This window comes from Mesoplodon mirus, assembly GCF_964341445.2.
Source record: "Mesoplodon mirus genome assembly, chromosome: 4".
Taxonomy (NCBI): domain Eukaryota; kingdom Metazoa; phylum Chordata; class Mammalia; order Artiodactyla; family Ziphiidae; genus Mesoplodon; species Mesoplodon mirus.
In genome coordinates, this window is record NC_138979.1 from 138,608,989 (window position 1) to 138,628,668 (window position 19,680).

The 19,680-nt window shown below is 35.9% G+C and overlaps 1 protein-coding gene across 3 annotated transcripts in view; it reads right to left on the reverse strand.

The window, feature by feature from the left end:
• MAP4K5 (mitogen-activated protein kinase kinase kinase kinase 5) overlaps nt 1-19,680 on the reverse strand; it is a 151,134-nt gene continuing 131,454 nt past the window's right edge. For all 3 annotated transcript variants that reach the window (XM_082617619.1, XM_082617620.1, XM_082617618.1), the window contains exons 28-32: nt 12,239-12,307; nt 9,729-9,821; nt 7,128-7,198; nt 4,245-4,300; nt 1-1,618 (exon numbers count right to left, since the gene is read on the reverse strand). In XM_082617619.1, the coding sequence (XP_082473745.1) occupies nt 1,531-1,618; nt 4,245-4,300; nt 7,128-7,198; nt 9,729-9,821; nt 12,239-12,307 (377 nt within the window). In that variant the 3' untranslated portion in view covers nt 1-1,530. The remainder of the gene's footprint in view (nt 1,619-4,244; nt 4,301-7,127; nt 7,199-9,728; nt 9,822-12,238; nt 12,308-19,680) is intronic.

Here is a 19,680-nt window from a genome sequence, read left to right on the forward strand (position 1 = left end):
TTTATGTATCTTATTTGCATAATATTTTATTGTTTGCATATTGCATAGTGAAAAGAACAGAGTCACAAGACTCATGGTCTGGCTCAACCACTAACTTGCTGTGTGAATTGGGTTAAGTCTCCTAACCTTGCTAACCCCTTAACTCCTCATCTAAAAAAAGGAGATGATGATAATACCTACCATACAGGACTGCTAAAGATCGAATGAGATAGTTACACTGTCTTCCTCTCAAGGAACTGCTGAAAATGAATCTATAGTCTGCTCTTGCCACCCCCTTGTTCATCATCTCAAAAATAACTGTTAAATGCATTAAGACAATAGGTACCAGTGTGATGCTTTCATTTTGAATACTAACAATAGCAGAAAGGAAGAAAACTCAAGAATGGCCCAATCCTTACTTATCTTTAGAATACTGATTTTTATAATACTTATTTATACTATCCCATCAGGAATTAAATTTCATTTAAAGATTTTTTTTTAAACCTACTCAAAATGAAGATCTATATATGTGAAAAACCCAAGAATACACATGTAGTTGCTTTACAGTTTCCCCTCTGGTATAGTATAAGTAAAATACATATCATGGACAGTTAAACACTTTTCCCCCCTACACTAGGGATGATAGTATATATGAAAATTAATTTCTTATGCATTATCCCTAATGTAAAAAAAATCACAGGTACATTATACTGCTTGTCAAGAATACATACACACGGTAGTCACATCTAGAAATACTCACTTCTTCTAACAATATTTCAACCATCATCATTATCTTCTGTATGACCCCCTACAATTATATGTAGTTGAAAACACAAAACTCTCCTGTAAGGCAATTCTGGATGATATTATATTACAAAATACTTGTGTTAAATAATATTGCATGTATGTATTGAACCTCCAAACACAGCCTTTAAACCCTCAAAGTACTAGTCTTAAAAGGTAAACAAAATTTTTATATATTATAAAAAAATTTAAGCTGCTCTGCAACCTTCCTTTGCTAAAAGTTAGATACATTACACCACTCCAGCAAGAGATTAATAAATAAGGATTAAATATTCTATTTTACAAAAACATACAGAATGGCCAATGTAAAAGTGAAAGGCTTACCTGATAATTTCTTTATCAAATTATGTTCATTAAGAAGGAATAAAACATGGTATAAAATGAGAAAACTGTCACTAAATTTATCTCTCTGAAGATAATCACATGAGTTGTTATCTAAAAATATCATGGCATCCTTGTTACAAACATTTTTTTAAAAAGACTGTGTTTCCTGGAACTAGAGGACTATTTGTCTCATAGCTTTTATTAAGCAAACTTGATAAAACCACCACATAGTGGCAAGAGATAGAATAGCTGTTTCCAGCTACAGAAAATATTGAATTCTACCTTAAAGTACAGATCATTTGAGATATAACCCATAACAATTAAAGCAAATCATAGTGTAGTTTGTACTGAATTTCCTTAAGATATTTTTGCTTTCAATGGAGTGTATTCATTTTCCTGTCATTTGAGACCAATTTCTGTTGCTTAGTAACTATTTTCATGTCCAGCCAAGATGTAAAGATTGCTGTGTGCAGTAGGATTTTCTGTTGGCCTACTTTCCAAAACAACAACCCTGCAATTAAATCAAAACAAAAGTCTTGTTAAAGAGTAGAAACAGAGATTTCATCTTCAAATACTAACATCAAACCAGGAAAGAATATCACTGTTCACATTCACATAAGATTACACAGAGATCACATTAATAGATGCACAGTCAAATTCAGCTTTACATCTTATAGCTTAAAAACAAAACTGAATAAGAATTGATGAATTTATGAATATAAAATATTAAAAACACTTCAGGATAGTCTCATTATATTCCAACTAAAAACAAATTTGCTTACTCATATATGCCAAAAAAAGGTATAATAAAGCTTTAGAATATACATGAACAAGAAGGGGATGGAGGAAGGGCTGAGAGAATAAAACAGGATTTTAAGAGGCACCCACTCACACTGTTCTTCAAGGTATTTGCAAATACATAGTTTTAAAAAGTATGAAATGGGGCCATCTCCCTTGTGCCTGGAACAAAGGCAGGGTAAGAGTTCAATGAAAGAACCAATAGGAAGAAAAACCAATCAAGTGTCATATCATAGGATCTACACTGTGGGAAGACAGGTTTGAGAACAAAATAAAAAACAATATGCCCATGCAGAGAAAAAAGTCTAGAAGGGGAAATGGGGGGGGGAGTTGCATAAATAATTTATATTTTTCTAGTGTATGAATTCCCTACAACTAGCATATTATTACTTTTGAAATGAAAACAAAAAAGTAATATATACTTAAAGTATGCATTAAAGAAAAGTAGAAGGGGAAAGTAAAACTACCTATAATTCAACTGCCCAGAGTTTACCATTATTAATATTCTGACATGGTTTTCTTTCCTCCTAGACATTAATACCTATATTTAAACAATACAATTTAACAAATCACTTAAAAAATTAAGACAAAACAAAAGCCTTGGTTAAGATATATGTCTTAAAATCAAGGAGATGCCCAAGTAAGAAGATAATCAGAACAAGGCAATGGTCTGAAAAAAGTAGTTTTTTAGGGCAATAGTGACAGAGAATGGAGAAACAATACAAACAAAGAAGGGCTAGATGAAAGAGAAAATTCTGGGGGAAGGAGTTGGAAGGAAACAAGTAACTAAGAGAAATGGCTTCTGATGCCTACCCTCTATCAAGCAGAAATCTCTCATACTATGTCTCACCAGAGTGCTATTTGTGCCAGGATCACTGAATGATCTACAATTCTTTTGTCAGCCCTTCCTGGAGAAGCAAAGGGCCTCCCATTCTACAGTCATTTACCAGGTGGTCCTCCAATTCTCTTTTATGCAGGACTAGTTACTAGGTTGCCATGCTCTCTCGGCTTGCCTTTTCAACGGCAATGGGTAGTTGCCATTTTCCAAAAATCCTTTTTCCCTTTACAAAAGTCTCTGTAAAAAATTTTTATGGAGTCATAACTCCAATTCTCCCCGCCTTCTTTAAGTGTGTAATATCTAAGCAATGGTTTTGTGACTAGACTGAACTTGAAGATCAGAGGTTCTCAATCCTTACCTCAGGACTAATGTATACCACTATAGCCAGTTTTGCTGCAGTAACAACTTTTGGAAAATAGGAAGGGATAGATATTTTATTAATTGTAGAGGTAGATAACATAGACTTTGAAGAACAGAAGCTATAATTCTTTTTTCATGAGATGGCATAGTTTTGGAACTTATCTTTCACTTTGATCACAGAGACCACATAATTCCTGCTAATTTAGAATGACCTCAGAGACTCAGTGAAATATCTTGTGATATAAAAGTACATGTCAGGGGCCTCCCTGGTGGCGCGGTGGTTGAGAGTCCGCCTGCCGATGCAGGGGATGCGGGTTCGTGCCCCGGTCTGGGAGGGTCCCATATGCCGCGAAGCGGCTGGGCCCGTGAGCCATGGCCGCTGAGCCTGCGCGTCCGGAGCCTGTGCTCCGCAACGGGAGAGGCCACAGCAGTGAGAGGCCCGCGTACAGCAAAAAAAAAAAAAAAAAAGTACATGTCAGGAGATGCACATTCTGTTGGATATATACAATAACAGTTAATAGAAGTTAACATGCCAGGAAGAAATGATGAAAACAAAGGAGCCTGAAATGTCATGGTACTAGGGACATAAACACCTATTTAACACATTTTGTCTTGGCTGAGTATAACTGTTTCTAGAATCATGATCCTCACACTGACAAAAGCTTGCTTAATTGACTAATTAAAATATTTTTCTCTCTCTCTCAATAAAGATACAAGGAAATTTCTCTAAGATTCTGAAGCCTCTAAGAGTTTTGTTTAACATACATAAAAATAAATAAATGAACACACCAAGCAAAAACAAACACGTAGATACAGAGTGGCTACCAGGGGGAAGAGGTAGGGGTGGAGGGATAGTGAAATGGGTAAAGGGGGTTAATTGTGTGGTGATGAAAGGAAACTAAACTTTTGGTGGTGAGCACACTGTAGGGTAAATAGAACTAGAAATATAACATTGTATACATGAAATTTATATAAATGTTATAAACCAATGTTACTTCTATTGAACAATATAAATAAATATATTTAAACAATATAAGTATATTAAAAAAGAAGTTCTGTTTGAAACACAGTCAGAGGTTGACAGTATAATTAAAAATACAATCGTTGAACTCCTTTGGTAGTAAAACAACCAAACTATTACCTGTCTGATCCTAATAAGCGGAAAACTCTTGTTTCGTCTGAAATCTCCTGGGTAACCTATGAAAGAAAATACCCCATATTATTAGTCCCCATATCATTTAAATTATAATTTAAAAATCATTTAGATAGAACAAGTATTAAAAAGAATGATAATTTTTGATAGACTCAATTCCTCAAATTAAATAGATTTTAGTAAGGTTTTTTTCGACTGCTTATTAGTAGAAACAAATCAACATTTATGGAACATCTGTATGGGTCAAGCACTTTCCTTAGAACTTTTTATGATATGTATTATCATTCCCATATTATTAAAGAGAAAACTAAGATTCAGTGAGGTTAAGTAACTTACTTTTAGGTCATATAACTAGTAGACCCAAGATCTGAGTACAGGTTTGCTGGACTGCACAGCCCCTACTCCTTCCTTTATGTCATAAGGCAGATGCTTGAGGTGGCACCCCTCAGCCAGCCCACCTGATTTCAGCAGAGCTGCGGCAGACACTCCCATGCACCAGTGTCTTACATCTGTGTACAGGGGGCACTCCTCTGCTCTGTCTTCTCCAAAACTAAAGAAAGGTACTCAGTCGTGCCCATTAACTAGCAGGGACAGCAGCTGGTGTATAAATGCACCCGCCTCCCCACCTTCTGATGAGCCAATTCTGAGGTGTGCTCCACACTCTTCCTCAGTAGTCCCTATGGGATTAAGCCCTCGTTGCCTACAGTGTGAACCAGTTTATTAATGTGCTCTTTGTTGGCTTTTTGTCCCTCTCCATCTTACATTCCTTACTCTGTCACTTGTTTTCTGGGATCTACTCCCAAATAAACAAGGACCTGAGTCCTTGTTTTAGGGTCAGCTTTTGGAGGAACCCAAACCCTGACAGTGCGGATATAAAATAAGTATAAAAATACTCTGGGACTTCCCTGGTAGCACAGTGGTAGAGGGTCGGCCTGTCGATGCAGGGGACACAGGTTCGTGCCCCGGTCCAGGAGGATCCCACATGCCGCGGAGCGGCTGGGCCAGTGAGCCATGGCCGCTGGGCCTGCACGTCTGGAGCCTGTGCTCCGCAACAGTGAGAGGCCCGCGTACCGCAAAAAAAGGAAAAAAAATACTCTATCAATGAGTTTGCAGTCTAGCTGAGAAGATGGAATTAATAAACTTGAATCAGAAAATAAAACTGGTGCTATACTAAATGCAGCTGATTTTCAGAGTATTCAGTTCAGAAATGTTCCAATCATTGTGGACTAGAATGGTTGAATATTACATTATGAACATTATAGCTAGGCCCAAATTGAAGGATGAGAACAAAACCAGAAAGACAAAGGTAAGCAAGATGACTTAAAAATAGGAGGTAGAATTCACACTTGATATGGTAAACAACAAGTAACTTCTACAGATTTCTAACCACAGGAGTGACACAGTGAAAATAGCATCTAAGGACAATTAATGTTATGGCAGTAAGTAGGACTGTAGGCTTCATTAAATGCAGGGGCCTGGTGACATTTAGTGACATGCGTCAGTAACTAAACGGACGCTTTCAAAGACAAGCTGATTTATGTCATTTTCTCTGGGAAGCACTCTAATTCCACTGATTTACATCATTTTTACTTGGAAGCATTCTATTTCTGCATTCATATAAGAGGTGGAAATAGTTATATCTAAATAACAGTGTAAAGGTAATTCAAATAGAAGATTTTAAGCTTCAAAATAAGTCCATAAATTTGTGAGGCCCTGGTGTGCAAGAATTACACAGACACTCACACAAATGGGAAATGTCTCTGTTAGTATTCTCTTAACTGTTAGGATTCACCTCTCAAGGTGGGAGCCCAAGTCCCACCTCCTACATGAAATATATCCCAATTATCTCAGTAGAAGTGATTTTTGGAGACCCTTCACATCCAGGCTCTGTCACTTAACTAGTTCTGTAACTCTGGGTAAGTTACTTAACCACTCTGTACCTGTAAAATCGGGAATATGAATAGTACATAACTTTACTATGAATTGTACCTAAACCCCACTGTATTATTAGCCTTCAATAAGGTAGCATTTGTAAAGTGCCTGGAAGATAGACATCATAAGGGTTTGACATTATTTATAATTATGCTTCATTATGTCTTCAGTGCTATAATAAGAGTAGTGTCCTAAATGTATATGATACTCAATAAATATTTAGTAAATGAATTAATTTTCTTAGATTTTCCTTAGTCCTGTGATCCAATATATATTAATTTAGAATTCTAAATATAACATTAAAAAAGAAGCTGCAGGGGCTTCCCTGGTGGTACAGTGGTTAAGAATCTGCCTGCCAATGCAGGGGACACGGGTTTGAGCCCCGGTCCGGGAAGATCCCACATACCATGGAGCAGCTAAGCCTGTGAGCCACAACTACTGAAGCCCGAGCACCTAGAGCCCGTGGTCCCAACAAGAGAAGCCACCACAATGAGAAGCCTGCGCACCACAACGAAGAATAGCTCCCGTTCGCCGCAACCAGAGAAAAGCCCACGTGCAGCAATGAAGACCCAACGTAGCCAAAAATAAAAATAAATAAAATAAATTTATATTAAAAAAATAACCTACACATTTATAGATTATGGAAAAGGCTTATTACCTTTAGAAAAGTTTAGTAAGTTTAGCAACCATATTTATAAATTACAAATAAGAGGACTGAAATTGTGTAAACTCATGTTTGACAATTCTTTGTGGCCACTGAGAGTACAATAAATACAAAACTGAACATTATTTGAAGGGAAAATACTGACAGTTTTGTTCTACCGGCATTAAAGGCATTAAACATAGCAACGTGGGTTCAGAAAGAAAATACATAAAACGAATGTTTCAACATTTAATATCTTTAATGGGAATCACTGGAGGTAATGTGAGAAATCTTACCTCATCTGATTTGAAGCTTTTACCCTGCATTCCATGTTTCCAGAAAGCCAACACACTGTCTTGAAGGCATACTAAAAAGATAAGGGAGAACGGGACTAAAATAAGGCACATAGTAGTGCATTATACATTTTCCTTAACTGTCTTTAATAAATGATAATGTAAGGCTATTCAAGTGCTTGGTGCAAAATTTCTGTCTAGACCATTAGTTCCCAACATTTTTGTGGCTAAGTCATGACGAAGCTCAAATAATTTATTGAGGCAGGGTCATGGAAGTTTTCAAAGATACATTATAACAGGCATTTATTTAAAAATGGGCTAACTTTTGATGAGCTGGACATCAGCATATTAATTTTTCTTTCATATACTATCTTTTGTCTTAGGTAAATAATAAAAACATAACTGGTTTTTTGGATTAAAAAACATGATTACTTAAATAACGTGATATATTTAGAAGTAGCTATTAAGGAAGCATCTTTTATTTCTGCTCACATATTCCCTATTATAAAATTAGTTTTTAAAAATAAACCTGTCCTGTAATCTAAAATTTAACCACACACTGAATATTTTTCATCTGTGAACCATTTCTTATTTGGAGGGGCTAGGGGCTCTCAGCTATAGTACTCACTGTTGCTGCCCAACCCTATCAGGCCTCCAGAGCCCACCGGGCCTTTGCCCTGGCCTTGCAGGTCCCACTGTTCACAAGGGTGGTCACAGATTTGAGCCAAGCTTGCCCAACTTCTTGATGGCTTTGGAATCAGGAACGACCATGACCCCAAAGTGTGGCCACCTCATGACATGCCATATCCCCTCTTGCTGCCCACCCATCTTCCACGATCCCCTGGGGTGGCCTGAGGGTCTTGGAGGAAAACCTGTTCTCGCTGTGCCTTGTCCAGTTCTGTGTCCTGCCTGTGCTGGGCCCACTGAAGCACACATATGGGGTCACTTAGTGGCTTAGAAACAGAGTGGCAGGGCCCCCAATTTTGGGGTGGGGGGAGGCAGCAGGGCCTCTGGGTCCTTCCTGGCCAGAGGCTAGAGTCATTAAAGTACAGTGAGAGAAGGAGAAAACCAATTTGATTGTTGGAGAGTTAGCCATATGCCCTATACCAGTAAACATGATGGAAGAAAGTGATTGAAATTTATTATATTTCTTACTAGTATCGAGTTAAAAAGTTAATGTAAGAATGTTCTGGAAACATAATTTAGCTCAATAAACATAAAAGTATTTTACAATAACAAATCATACAAGCTTCACTAGCCATGAAATAAAAAAACAGTAGTACTGGCTTTGTTTTTAAAAGGTGACTTAAAGGGACTCTTTTTACGCAGGAGGATCCTTGAAATTATTCCAAAGTTCACTGGAAAGAACAGATGGTAGCCTAGGAGGAACAAACTTTTGTAGAACGAAAATATCCTAAAAAATTTGGCATATATGAAAAAGTTGAGGTACTAGTGTGTTTCAGTTAAAATTAAGAGGACCTAAAGATCTGTATATTGGAATCTCTATTGAAAATATTAAATCTTAGAAACTGGCATGCAACAGCCAGCATACAAAGGAGTAAAAGAAGAAAATATTTCCAAAATTCCTTTTGTCATGGCATCTACAGAAAGTTTAGGTTTTCTGCTTGAATAAAATTTCCAATCATAAGCAAATTATTCCTATGTAAGATGGTTACCCAGAGGGATGAATGTACTTTGCAATAGGGCAAAACTCCACTTGAGAAACCATTAAATTTTAAAAAAATCAACAGAAAACTTTCTAAACAGTGAGAAACACATTTTAAAAAGTATATACATTTAATTATAAGATACATATATTTTTTACAGCCCAAATAAAAATCACCAATTTTGTTTTAACTGTTTTTGACTTAAAGTAGAACCATATCATGAATTGTTCAAAATGTTTCCACCCATGGTATTTTTTCATAAGTTCTATCACCCTTGAGGAAAATACTTACTGACATATGATCAGTGAGGATGCAAACAATAATAATTTTTATAAAACCAATGATATTACAGAGTAAAACACTCATTGACAAGGAAGCAAATTCAAATGGCATAGTATTTTCCAGATTCTGTGGGAAACTATTTATATTTAAATAGACCTAAAAGCAAAAACCATCAACACACACCAACCAGAATCTTACACGGCAAAGAATTCTAGCATATCTAACATTGTTAATCACATCACACAAATACCTTCATGATTTGGAAAGAATTGGAAGAAGTATAATTCACTTGATGCAGCAAAGGGAACAATGAATAGAAGAAATGATTTCATGTTTTAAATATTCAAGAAATGACAATAAAAGATTTATTACGGTCCAGACCTGCACTGTCTAATATTATAGTAACTAGCCCTGTGTGACTATTTACATCAAAATTTACATTAAATAAAAATTTAAAAATTAAAATTAAAATGTAGCACTAGCTATGTTTCAAGTACTTAACAAGTGTGCTTAATGACTACTGTATTTAAGAACATAGAGAACATTTCTATATCAAAGAAACTTCTATGAGACAGTGCTGGTCTAGATAACCCTAAGTACAGAATGAACAAAAAACCAAGTACTCTAAATGCATTATTAAAAAAAGGAGACTTACCTACAGATTCAATGCGAAAATCAAAGCTCAGCTCAGAGGCCAGTTTCTTACTTGATTTTAGTTTTCCTTGTAGATTTACAATTTTTACAAATTCTTAAAAAAAGAAAAAACAAGTCAAGACTGGAAATGCAGATTTGCTAAAATAAATGTAACTTGATAAGTGGATTTTACATGGATATATAACAATATTCTTAATAAAGTTCAATTATTTCTCTTGATTCAAGTATGCCCAGTGAAAAACTGTCACTGATATATTCTATAAGAGTGAGGCCTCCATTGTAAATGGCAATTCCACCAGTATTTTTTTTTCATAGTTCATATTAAACACTTACGTTCTCATTTTTTAAAAAGTGAAGGGCTTCTTTAATAGTGGTTAACTTGGTGCCTAAGTATTCAGCAATAAGAGTTGGTTTTTTCCCCCTTACAAATTACATAAGTAATATTTGCAGTAATTCTTAACTTTAGTATGTAACTAATATTCTACAGAAGTACGAGGGAGGAAAAAAATAGTACTCTCAAAAGTCAGAATTTCTTTATAAGTAAACTCTGGGATAGACAGTGTATGTGAATATTTCTATTTCCCTTTTGTCCATTTGTTTTTTAATTTAACCATCTTAGCTCTTAGACTTGGAAGATATCTGCTCTCTGCATTACTTTCTCATCTGTCTACCATTATTTGTGATTACACACCTATCGTGATTACACACCTATCTCCATTGCTGCTTAGTAAAACTGATTTATACCACAGAGTTGACAAACAATTTTCGAAGTGTTACACTGCTCCCCTAAGAAAAAAAGAACAACTGAAGAAAGTCAACTTTCCATTTACCATGAATAGCTGGGAAATGGAAGTCCTAATTAATCAAAGGTTTAAAAAAAATTTTTTTAAATACATAAATCAACAAAATGAAAACTAAGTACAATTTATTTTCCTTGTTTGACTCAGAAGATATTTAGGCATTTAATGTTAAAGGTTCAACACTACTACAATTAAATTCTGATCATCTGTTTATTTCATTAATTAGTACTGAGCCTTCTACTTGTTTGGGTAAAAAAGAATTTATCAAATTTCACTTAAGAGTAACCAAACAACATGCCAATCTTATCAGTATTCAAAGAATCAAAAGTACTTAAGGGATAATGGGCAAATGAAACACTCTGGGGTTTGGTTTACTTATCTATAATATTAGATGATCTTTATGATTCTATAAGGCAAATCCACTAGGGAACACTTTAGAGAATAGAAATTAAGACAAAAATACAGGTAAATATAGTGGTGGAACAATTTTAAAAATAACCCTAAACATCTATGGGCAGGTCTGGTAATTTTAAAATATTGGAATGAATCAAACCACAGCAAATATTGCCAAATTTCAAATATAACGCCAAGTCTGGGTGAATTTCACTTGCAGGATTCATTGCATTAAAGTAAGGGGGATTTTAAGAATTAGAGTGCTTTGTTTGCAAAATTGGAAACACCTATTGTTAAAGTTTTTCTGTCTCTTCCACTGCATATACAGTACAACACACATCTATCAATAACATCTCTCGCTGCATCAAAAGAATCACAACTAGCAGGTAAAGGTGTCAAATCTATTTGTGCATTAGAATATCACACTGACATGATTCCAAAAGTTCATGTTATATGACTACAAGTGACCAAATTAGTATAACCTTCTATTTTTTCATTAATTACAATGAATCATACAGAATTTTATACAGAATAATTTTATACAGAATTTTACCCCAAGGTTATGGCAAACTGTTCTAATACAGTTGTCCCTCGGTATCCACGGGGAATTGGTTCCAGTACCCCTCATGGAGACCAAAGTCCATGGATGCTCATGTGCCTTCTATGAAATGGCCTAGTGTTTGCATATAACCTATACACAACCTCCCATAGACTTTAATTTTTAAAAATATTTTTATTGAAATATAGTTGATTTACAATATCATGTAAGTTTCAGGTGTATAGCACAGCGACTCAGTTATACATATGTGTCTGTATATATATGTAGATATAGTCTTTTTCAGATTCTTTTTTTCTCTTATAGGTTATTACATAATATTGAGTATAGTTCCCTGTGCTATAACAGTAGATCCTAGATTACTTATAATACCTAATACAACACAAAAACTATATGAATAGTTGCCAGGCACTTGCAAATTCAGGTTTGCTTTTTTGAGCTTTCTGGAATTTTTTTTTCTAAATATTTTCAATCCATGGTTGGCTAAATAGAGGATGTGAAACCTACAGATACAGAGGGCTGACTGTATAATGTTCCCAAGTAGGCCAAACAGAATAAAGAAAAAGGTCACAGAGGATAGTCTGACAAACAGATCAATTAGTTACTATATCTGTAGCCAATTTAGGTTTTTCATCAATAAAACAATGCCACTTAAGGTGGAAAACTGCAAATCTACTTTACTGATTCTATTAGAATCAATTCCATGAAAAGGTATGTCATATCAAGTAGTATACTTAGAATAAACTTTAAAATAATACTTACTGTCTAAACACACCAAAACAGTATCTCTCTCCAACTGTGTTACATGAATGGAATCTAACTGTTGGCTGCCTTGGGGGGAAAAAAACAAGGTTACAGTTATACAACATGCTTTAAAAACTAGAACTTAGAAAAGAAACACAAATTCTGATTTTTTCCTGTGATTTTAAACTAGTCTTTGAAATAAACACAGAGATTATATTTTGTAATTGTCTTGTCACAAACTGTATGTAAGTCAATTAAAAAAAAACAAAACTGTATGTAAGTCAATTTAAAAGAACAAAGTCCTATGCAAGGCTAACTGAGCTGAGAAAGGCTCAATATTACATATAGTTAATATCACTGCCAGTTCTAGAAAGATGAGTTACAAAAATAAAATGAAGCAAACGGTAAATATGGGGAAGAAAGTAAGATGCATGCTATACAGTGACTAGATTTTGCTTTGCATTTTGCAGTAGCCAATGGGAAGATGAAAACAAGATCAGTTAGGTGCATCACAGTGTCCCTGAGATAAAAATAAGTCAGTAATTCAGAAAAAGCAAAAGGATTAACGAAACTATTAGAGAGAAATTTTCCTGGTATTGGGAGGGGGATGGTGTGTGTGTGTGTGTGTGCATGCACATAGGAAGGAGTTCCTGTATTAACAGGACACCAGGGTAGCATAATGAACAATACTGTCAACAACATCTTTTCAGGAAGCAACTTTCATCACTTTGCTGATATTCACAGGGCTACTTCTCTTAACATCTCCTAATAGAAGTCATGACATTTTTGCAGAACATTTTTGGTAAAACAATTTATTTTAGCCACTCAGAGAGCGTGAATGGTCTAGATGAAGCTAAGAAAAGATTTTAGATAATTTAGAGCATTCTTTTTTTTAAATTAATTTTTATTGGACTATAGTTGATTTAAAATGTTGTGTTACTTTCTGCTCTACAGCAAAGTGAATCAGTTATACATATACATATATCCACTCTTTTTTAGATTCTATTCCCACATAGGTCATTAAAGAGTAGAGTTCCCTGTGCTATAGAGTAGATTCTTATTAGTTATCTATTTCATATATACTAGTGTATATATGTCAATCCTCTTGAAGCTTTTTTAATTTTTGAATTTTATTTTACTTTTTTATACAGCAGGTTCTTATTAGTCATCAATTTTATACACATCAGTGTATACATGTCAATACCAATCGCCCAATTCATAACACCACCATCCCCACCCCCCCGCGGCTTTCCCCTCTTGGTGTCCATACGTTTGTTCTCTACATCTGCGTCTCAACTTCTGCCCTGCAAACCGGTTCATCTGTACGATTTTTCTAGGTTCCACATATATGTGTTAATATATGGTATTTGTTTTTCTCACTTACTTCACTCTGTATGACAGTCTCTAGATCCATCCACGTCTCAACAAATGACTCAATTTTGTTCTTTTTATGGCTGAGTAATATTCCATTGTATATATGTACCACAACTTCTTTATCCATTTGTCTGTTGACAGGCATTCAGGTTGCTACCATGACCAGGCTGCTGTAAATAGTGCTGAAATAAACACTGGGGTGCATGTGTCTTTTTGAATTATGGTTTTCTCTGGGTATATGCCCAGTAGTGGGATTGCTGGATCATATGGTAATTCTATTTTTAGTTTTTTAAGGAAGCTCCATACTGTTCACCAGAGTGGCTGTATCAATTTACATTCCCACCAACAGTGCAAGAGGGTTCCCTTTTCTCCACACCCTCTCCAGCATTTGTTGTTTGTAGATTTTCTGATGATGCCCATTCTAACTGGTGTGACGTGATACCTCCCTGTAGTTTTGATTTGCATTTCTCTAATAATTAGTGATGTTAAGCAGCTTTTCATGTGCTTCTTCGCCATCTGTATGTCTTCTTTGGAGAAATGTCTATTTAGGTCTTTTGCCCATTTTAGCATTGGGTTGTTTGTTTCTTTAATATTGAGCTGCATGAGCTGTTTATATATTTTGGAGATTAATCCTTTGTCAGTTGATTCATTTCCAAATATTTTCTCCAATTCTCAGGGTTGTCTTTTGGTCTTGTTTATGGTTTCCTTTGTTGTGCAAAAGCTTTTAAGTTTCATTAGGTCCCATTTGTTTATTTTTGTTTTTATTTCCATTACTCTAGGAGGTGGGTCAAAAAGGATCTTGCTGTGATTTATGCCATAGTGTGTTCTTCCTATGTTTTCCTCTAAGAGTTTTATAGTGTCTGGCCTTACATTTAGGTCTTTAAGCCATTTTGAGTTTCTTTTTGTGTATGGTATTAAGGAGTGTTCTAATTTCATTCTTTTACATGTAGCTGTCCAGTTTTCCCAGAACCACTTACTGTAGAGACTGTCTTTTCTCCATTGTATATCCTTGCCTCCTGTCATAGATTAGTTGACCATAGGTGCATGGGTTTATCTCTGGAATTTCTATCTTATTCCATTGATCTATTTCTGTTTTTGTGCCAGTACCATATTGTCTTGATTACTGTAGCTTTGTAGTATAGTCTGAAGTCAGGGAGTCTGATTCCTCCAGCTCCATTTTCTTCCCTCCAGACTGCTTTGGCTATTCAGGGTCTTTTGTCTCCATACAAAATTTTAAGATTTTTTGTTCTAGTTCCATAACAAGTGCCATTGGTAATTTGATAGGGATTGCATTGAATCTGTAGATTGCTTTGGGTAGTATAGTCATTTTCACAATATTGATTCTTCCAATCCAAGAACATGGTATCTCTCTCCATCTGTTGGTATCATCTTTAATTTCTTACATCAGTGTCTCATAGTTTTCTGCATACAGGTCTTTTGTCTCCCAAGGTAGGTTTATTCCTAGCTATTTTATTCTTTTTGTTGCAATGGTGAATGCGAGTGTTTCCTTAATTTCTCTTTCAGATTTTTCATCATTAATGTATAGAAATGCAAGAGATTTCTGTGCATTAATTTTGTATCCTGCAACTTTACCAAATTCACTGATTAGCTCTAGTAGTTTTCTGGTGGCATTTTTAGGATGCTCTACGTATATCATGTAATCTGCAAACAGTGACAGTTATACTTCTTCTTTTCCAATTTGTATTCCTTTTATTTCTTTTTCTACTCTGACTGCCAGGGCTAGGACTTCCAAAACTATGGTGAATAACAGTGGTGAGAGTGGACATCCTTGTGTTGTTCCTGATCTTAGAGGAAATGCTTTCAGTTTTTCACCATTGAGAATGATGTTTGCTGTGGGTTGGTCGTATATGGCCTTTATTATGTTGAGGTTGGCTCTCTCTATGCCCACTTTCTGGAGTTTTTATCATAAATGGGTGTTGAATTTTGTCAAAAGCTTTTTCTGCATCTATTGAGATGATCATATGGTTTTTATTCTTCAAAATGTTAATATGGTGTATCACATTGATTGATTTGCATATATTGAAGAATCCATGCATCCCTGGGATAAATCCCACTTGATCATGGTGTATGACCCTTTTAATGCGTGTTAGATTCTGTTAGCTAGTTTTTGTTTTTGGTTTTTTTTTTTTTTTGCGGTACACGGGCCTCTCACTGTTGTGGCCTTTCCCGTTGCGGAGCACAGGCTCTGGACACGCAGGTTCAGTGGCCATGGCTCACGGGCCCAGCCGCTCCGCGGCATGTGGGATCTTCCCGGACAGGGGCACGAACGTGTGTCCCCTGCATTGGCAGGCGGACGCTCAACCACTGCGCCACCAGGGAAGCCCTGTTTGCTAGTATTTTGTTCAGGATTTTTGCATCTATATTCATCAGTGCATTTGGTGTATGATTTTCTTTTTTTGTAATATCTTTGTCTGGTTTTGGTATCAGGGTTATGGTGGCCTCATAGAATGAGTCTGGGAGTGTTCCTCCCTCTGCAATTTTTTGGAAGAGTTTGAGAAGGATGGGTGTTAGCTCTTCTCTAAATGTTTGACAGAATTGACCTATGAAGCCATCTGGTCCTGGGCTTTTGTTTGCTGGAAGATATTTAATCACAGTTTCAATTTCATTACTTGTGATTGGTCTGTTCATATTTTCTCTTTCTTCTTGGTTCAGTCTTGGAAGGCTATACCTTTGCAAGAATTTGTCCATTTCTTCCAGGTTGTCCATTTTGTTGGCACAGAGTTGCTTGTAGTAGCCTCTTAGGATTCTTTGTATTTCTGCGGTGTCTGTTGTAACTTCTCCTTTTTCATTTCTAATTTTATTGATTTGAGTCCTTTTCCTCTCTTTCTTGATGAGTCTGGCTAATAGTTTATCAATTTTGTTTATCTTTTCACAGAACCAGCTTTTAGTTTTATTGATCTTTGCTACTGTTTTCTTTGTTTCTACTTCCTGTATTTTTGCTCTGATCTTTATGATTTCTTTCCTTCTGCTAACTTTGGGTCTTGTTTTTCTTTCTCTAGTTCCTTTAGGTGTAAGGTTAGATTGTTTATTTGAGATTTTTCGTTTCTTGAGGTAGGCTTGCAGAGCTATAAACTTCCCTCTTAGAACTGCTTTTGCTGCATCCCATAGGTTTTGGATCATTGTGTTTTCACTGTCATTTGTCTCTAGGTATTTTTTGATTTCCTCCTTGATTTCTTCAGTGATCTCTTGGTTATTTAGTAATGTACTGTTTAGCCTCCATGCGTTCGTGTTTTTTACATTTTTTCCCCTGTACCTCATTTCTAATCTCATAGCGTTGTGGTCAGAAAAGATGGCTGATACGATTTCAGTTTTCTTAAATTTACTGAGGCTTGATTTGTGACCCAAGACGTGATCCTGGAGAATATTCTGTGTGGACTTGAGCAGAAAGTGTAATCTGCTGTTTTTGGATGGAATGTCCTATAAATATCAATTAAATCTATCTGGTCTATTGTGTCATGCAAAGCTTGTGTTTCCTCATTAATTTTCTGTTTGGATGATCTGTCCATTGGTGTAAGTGAGGTGTTAAAGTCCCCCACTATTATTGTGTTACTGTTGATTTCCTCTTTTAGAGCTGTTAGCAGTTGCCTTATGTATTGAGGTGCTCCTATGTTGGGTGCATATACATTTATAATTGTTATATCGTCTTCTTGGATTGATCCCTTGATCATTATGTAGTGTCCTTCCTTGTCTCTTGTAGCATTCTTTATTTTAAAGTCTGTTTTATCTGATATGAGCATTGCTGCTCCAGCTTTCTTTTGATTTCCATTTGCGTGGAATATCTTTTTCCATCCCCTCACTTTCAGTCTGTATGTGTCCCTAGGTCTGAAGTGGGTCTCTTGTAGACAGCATATATATATATATATATATGGGTCTTGTTTTTGTATCCATTCAGCAAGCCTGTGTCTTTTGGTTGGAGCATTTAATCCATTCACATTTAAGGTAATTATTGGTATGTATGTTCCTGTGACCATTTTCTTAATTGTTTTGGGTTTGTTTTTGTAGGTCCTTTTCTTCTCTTGTGTTTCCCAGTTAGAGAAGTTCCTTTAGCATTTGTTGTAGAGCTGGTTCGGTGGTGCTGAATTCTTAGCTTTTGCTTGTGTGTAAAGCTTTTGATTTCTGCATCGAATATGAATGAGATCCTTGCTGGGTAGAGTAATCTTGGTTGTAGGTTCTTCCCTTTCATCACTTTAAGTATATCATGCCACTCCCTTCTGGCTTGTAAAGTTTCTGCTGAGAAATCAGCTGTTAACCTTATGGGAGTTCCCTTGTATGTTATTTGTCATTTTTCCCTTGCTGATTTCAATAATATTTCTTTTTCTTTAATTTTTGCCAATTTGATTACTATGTGTCTCGTTGTGTTTCTCCTTGGGTTTATTCTGCATGGGAGTCTCTGCAGTTCCTGGACTTGGGTGGCTATTTCGTTTCCCATGTTAGGGAAGTTTTTGACTATAATCTCTTCAAAAGTTTGTCAGGTCCTTTCTATCCCTCTTCTCCTTCTGGGACCCCTATAATGCGAATGTTGTTGAGTTTAATGTTGTCCCAGAGGTCTCTTAGGCTGTCTTAATTTCTTCTCATTCTTTTTTCTTTATTCTGTTCCACTGCAGTGAATTCCACCATTCTGTCTTCCAGGTCAGTTATCTCTTCTTCTGCCTCAGTTATTCTGCTGTTGATTCCTTCTAGTGTAGTTTTTATTTCAGTTATTGTATTGTTCATCTCTGTTTGTTTGTTCTTTAATTTTTCTAGGTCTTTGTTAAACATTTCTTGCGTCTTCTTGATGTTTGCCTCCATTCTTTCTCTGAGGTCCTGGATCATCTTCACTATCATTATTCTGAATTCTTTTTCTGGTAGGTTGCCTATCTCCACTTCATTTAGTTGTTTTTCTGGGGTTTTATCTTGTTCCTTCATCTGGTACACAGCCCTCTGCCTTTTCAATTTGTCTCTCTCTGTGAATGTGGTTTTTGTTCCACAGGCTGCAGGATTGTAGTTCTTCTTGCTTCTCCTCTTGAAGCTTCTTATGAATATAATTTATGTCTTGTGTTCATGACACACTTGGGAATTCCAGGGCAGACCAGTGGTTAGGACTCAGTGTTCTCACTGCCAGGGGCCAGGGTTTGATCCTTCATCAGGGAACTAAGATCCTGCAAGCTGCACTTCAAAAATTCCTCTTTTCTATTCAGCTAACATTTTTCTCTTGTTCTTCCCACTCAAACTATCAAAAAATGTTGTCCACCTTTGCTGTCTCTATTTAGTTCTCTCTCACTCATCCTTTGCCATTGTAATCTCAGAGCAGTCATTCTTAACTATATCTCTTTGGGACACTCATAGATCCTCTCCCTTAAAAACTGCACATCTGAGCATAAACACAAAATTATTATTTTGGGTTTTTGTGGACCTTCCAAAGTCCATATATAGTGAAGAATCCAGATGTACCGAATTGGTAAACTGTTGTCCCTTGGCAACATTCCAAAAAATACCTTTTCTCAGTAAAGGGATGTTCATGCATTCAACATTTATTGAGTGCTGATAAGTGCTAAGCATCATCCTTGGAGAAAAGGATACTGTAATAATACATCAAACTATGACTAAAAGAGTCTTGGAATAGGAGTTGATTTTTATTGTTATAGCTGTTGCCAATTCAAGGCATGGCCTCAATAATCAACATACCTAGGAGAAAGATTAGCAATCATTTGTGAAAATGGAACAGCCTAATAAAGGCAGTCTCTGCTTTAGGGTGATTTGAATGTTTATCCTCAGAGTCCTGGCTCTCCTTAGGACGTAATTTTGGGTCTGCCTTAATTTTAGCCTAGACAATGTTAAAAGTGGGTAGAACAGTTTGCCTCTGGCATTAAAAAACAAAACAAACAACAACAAAAACCCCTCAACCCTCACCCCTGCAAATTCACAAGAGGACTCACTGAATGCCCAGCCTTAAGCAATGTAACCTCCTAATACATCATACAGAAGATAGTAGTTTGAAAACTCACATTAGATAATCATATGAAATGACTTTCTCTACACTATTATTATATACTAACCAATAAAAACAAGTTGGGACTGTCTGCCAA